Source organism: Vitis riparia, chromosome 13, assembly GCF_004353265.1.
Source record: "Vitis riparia cultivar Riparia Gloire de Montpellier isolate 1030 chromosome 13, EGFV_Vit.rip_1.0, whole genome shotgun sequence".
In the NCBI taxonomy this organism is placed as follows: Eukaryota; Viridiplantae; Streptophyta; class Magnoliopsida; order Vitales; family Vitaceae; genus Vitis; species Vitis riparia.
This window is the reverse complement of record NC_048443.1, coordinates 28,773,528-28,776,906: the sequence shown is the minus strand read 5'-3', so window position 1 is coordinate 28,776,906 and position 3,379 is coordinate 28,773,528. Positions and strand designations below refer to the sequence as shown.

The following is a 3,379-nucleotide window of genomic DNA, read 5'->3' as shown; positions in this document are numbered from 1 at the left end:
ACATAAGATAAAGTTTTTTTTTATATTTTTTTTAACTTAATTTTTATTATTTTATATTATAATAAAAAATGTTTAAGACATTGAAAAGGTACCATACAATGAAATTTAAATTGTTAGATCTTCGATACATACAAAATCGATGATATCGTAATGTTGAAATTCAATCATACATATAAGAGATTTCGATTAATTAAAAATTCAATGTGATATCGATGGGGTCCTTTGGATTTCACTTAATTGATCATTAGGGAAATGAAAATTTGAGTATGGGGCTATGCTAGTAGGCCATGGATGCACCCAATAAAATGTTTTGAGGGACACATCTTCTCAAACCCTAAAGATTTGCCTGGTAGTGAAAGGGTGAGAAGGCTGCACTTTAATGGTGGAAAGTGCAGCCAAGAATGATGTGATTTATATGAGTACTAGCTCACTTTCATGCTTATGTATGCTAAAGCCTAATATTTTCCTATTACCCACTAATGAATCACCTTAATCAGCGGAAATTGAATCAACGTAGAGGCCCCATCTCCAACATTGACAGTAAACTAATTGTCACATGTGATGAATGAGAGTTCCATCAAATTTCTCTATCTGTTCCAATTCTATTATTTTTGTAAATCCCTCCATGATTACAAGATTTACAGTTAATAATTGACAAATGTGACTGATCATTATTGTTATCTGATCTACAACCAGCGAACAATAGAGCTGGCTTGCTATGTATTGATATACATTAATTCATCTAGGGGACTTTAGAGATTCAACTTGGGATTTGCCTCTTGGACCCCTCATCCTTATGTAAAGTCTGTACTGATCAAATGTCATGCCTGGGTACAAGGCTGGTGTATCCGGTGTCACGAGCGCCTTCACTGGCTCGATCAGTATATCGCTCTTCGGGTTGTAGAAGAAGGCGAGGGACACGCGTTCTTTGAGCGAATTCACCATTACTCTATGCTCCACACTCTTGTAGATTGCATTGCTTAGAACCTGATCAAATTCCAGAAAAGAAAAGAAAGAAAAAAAGGTCAATCTATAGCAGTTTTTTCCTTTATTTATTTTGGGAATTAATAGCAAAATGATGAGAAAGTGGAGATGGAAAAAAAAAGGGGCGTGTAGACTATATAAGAATGGTAGGACATACTGTGAGGACAAGTTGGTCAAGTAGACTAGTGGGGGTGGGGTTGTTAGGTTGGGAGGAATCAAAGAGGAAATTCATGCACCTCTTGTTACTCTTGGGGAGCCTTAGTCCTGAATATTATCTCTCTCCTTTCTCCTTTCTAGAAGTACAAAAAAAGACGAGCCGAAAAAACACGTTTTTGATTTTTATTTTTTGACTAAAGCTGAAGGTGCCTCAATTGGCCCATCATCACCCCTTCCATGTGCCTATGGTTCATGCATCCCAACAAAATACTTCCCACCCCTAAAAAGAAGCTCAGAATAGAGATATTGGAGGTCCAAGTACCTGAATTTGATCCCCTATGTTGACTATGAAGGCATGCGGAGCTGGTTTAACAGTGATCCATTTGTGGTCCTTGAGTACTTGAAGACCGGGAACATCGTGATCCGGTAGCAGAAAGGTCATGCCACCAGGGTCTGAATGGGATGAGAGACCCAAAGTTAGGTCAGGCTGTGGACACCTTGGATAAAAATTCACCCTCAGGCAGGCCCCTATGTCGTCCCCACCAAACGCATTTTGTAGATACTCTTCCTTTAATCCAAGGTTTATAGACAAAACCTTCATTAATTTCCCGGCCAGTTCCACCACTTGTTTGCCATACTCCTCAATCACTTCCCTACAAAATATACTACTAGTTATTGCATTTTACTTCACTATGAATAGTCTATTTGAGAAGCAGAGAGATGTTATCGAGAGTTGAAATTTAATTACCTCAAAGCAAGAGGTGGGGAAGGCCACTTGTTATGATCTTTTAGCGAGGAGGGCCTGTAGTGGAGGAAGTAGTAGTCGCTCCAATCAAGAATGGCACCTTTTTCTACTCCTAATCGGCTTCCATACCCTTCGTATGTCTTGGGGGAGTTTGCGTACACTTGCTTCATTTCCATTGGAAGATGAAAGAAGTCTCGCCATACCTCGCGAGCTTGGTCCATCAAGTCGGGCCTCACGCCATGGTTCACGACCTGGAAAAAACCCCACTCTCTACATGCTTGGTAGATTAGCTCAATTATGGAGGAGCTCAGCATAAGACCATGCTGATCATCAAAGAGACCTTCGAGATCAATTACAGGGATATTCGTCTGAGTGTTCTCAGAAAACCCCTCAGGCCTCTCCATTGATGGTTTGATATATTGATCAGGGATCACAACCACGCCACTATCAGACAAAGATTGGACCCTGACTATTGGCTCAGGCCAATCTTGTGGGCAATTCATGTCTGGCGCCTCTGGCTTCCAAGGTTGATCCTTTAAAAGTACGATGAAAATTCAGCCTATCCAGAGAGAGAAAAAGAAAGAAAGAAAGAAAGAAAGAGAGAGAGAGAGAGAGAGGGGGGGAGAAAAAAAGGAAAAGGGATAAAAGAGATGAGGCCCTGGAGGGATTGGGATTGGGATGGTAGTTGAAGAGTAAAGCAGTGAGGCTTGTATTCATTCATCCTAGCGAAGTGGACGTGAAGGACAACGTGAATTTTGTGGGCATATAAAAAATGAAAAAACAAAGAAGAACAGCAGCTTCATTTGTATGTTTGCTGTGTGTGTCTGAGGTTGACAGGCCATTGCTCTGCTCATCTCTCTCTTTCTCTCTCTGCCTTGTTCAATTTGATTTACTCCACACCCACCATCGGTCAACATTGACATTGGGGTTATATAATAATAGTAATAGTAGAAATAGTAATCATATAAGATCAGCCCATCGGTACTTATCAAAGTTCAAATTAGTACATATTGTACCAATACACCTGACAAGAAATATCTGAAATAAACGATTCCAAATTATGAAGAAATTAAGTTCAAATTAAGCATATTGTACAAATATATGAGACATAAAACATATCAAATAATCATGTACAAATAAACAAACCTAAATTATGATAAAATTAACCAAAATTAAAATCCCGTATATAAAGTAGACTCAATATATAATAAACGAAGTTTCAATATAAAATAATATGTATGTATATCAGATATTGATTGATCTATTTTAAAATATTTGAAAATCAAGCTCCATCTTTTACGAAAGATGAGTCAGATTCACTCAAACACTTTTTTTTACTAAAAAATAAAGGAGATTTCATTCCCTTACAAATTAAGTAATAAAAATTAAGTCACACCTTTAATGAAATTAAGTTAATTATATATGTATATAAAGTAAAAGGCGAAGGAATAGGTAGTGAAGATATTACTGAAAAAGTGAAGATTTCCTTCCCTT

The 3,379-nt window shown here is 37.8% G+C and overlaps 1 protein-coding gene across 2 annotated transcripts; it reads right to left on the bottom strand.

Moving 5' to 3' along the window:
• Nucleotides 1-572: 572 nt before the first annotated feature.
• Nucleotides 573-2,892, bottom strand: LOC117927575 (probable 2-oxoglutarate-dependent dioxygenase At5g05600). 2 transcript variants are annotated; one of them, XM_034847167.1, is made up of 3 exons: nucleotides 1,889-2,892; nucleotides 1,463-1,805; nucleotides 573-987 (listed from the first exon to the last, which is right to left on the bottom strand). In XM_034847167.1, the coding sequence occupies exons 1-3, from the start codon at nucleotides 2,386-2,388 to the stop codon at nucleotides 739-741; spliced, it is 1,092 nt and encodes a 363-aa protein (XP_034703058.1). In that variant the 5' UTR covers nucleotides 2,389-2,892; the 3' UTR covers nucleotides 573-738. The 2 variants fall into 2 exon arrangements, with proteins under 2 accessions (XP_034703058.1, XP_034703059.1); XM_034847168.1 differs by having other exon boundaries at nucleotides 1,463-1,793; nucleotides 1,889-2,883.
• Nucleotides 2,893-3,379: the final 487 nt, after the last annotated feature.

What these genes read in the sequence shown, in the direction of transcription:
- LOC117927575 (XM_034847167.1), bottom strand. Translation starts at nt 2,388, where the DNA reads ATGAATTGCCCACAAGATTGGCCTGAGCCAATAGTCAGGGTCCAATCT. An exon ending in TCCCCACCTCTTGCTTTGAG is followed by an intron (nt 1,806 to 1,888) that starts GTAATTAAATTT and finishes AATAACTAGTAG; the next exon opens with TATATTTTGTAGGGAAGTGA. An exon ending in ACATAGGGGATCAAATTCAG is followed by an intron (nt 988 to 1,462) that starts GTACTTGGACCT and finishes GAATTTGATCAG; the next exon opens with GTTCTAAGCAATGCAATCTA.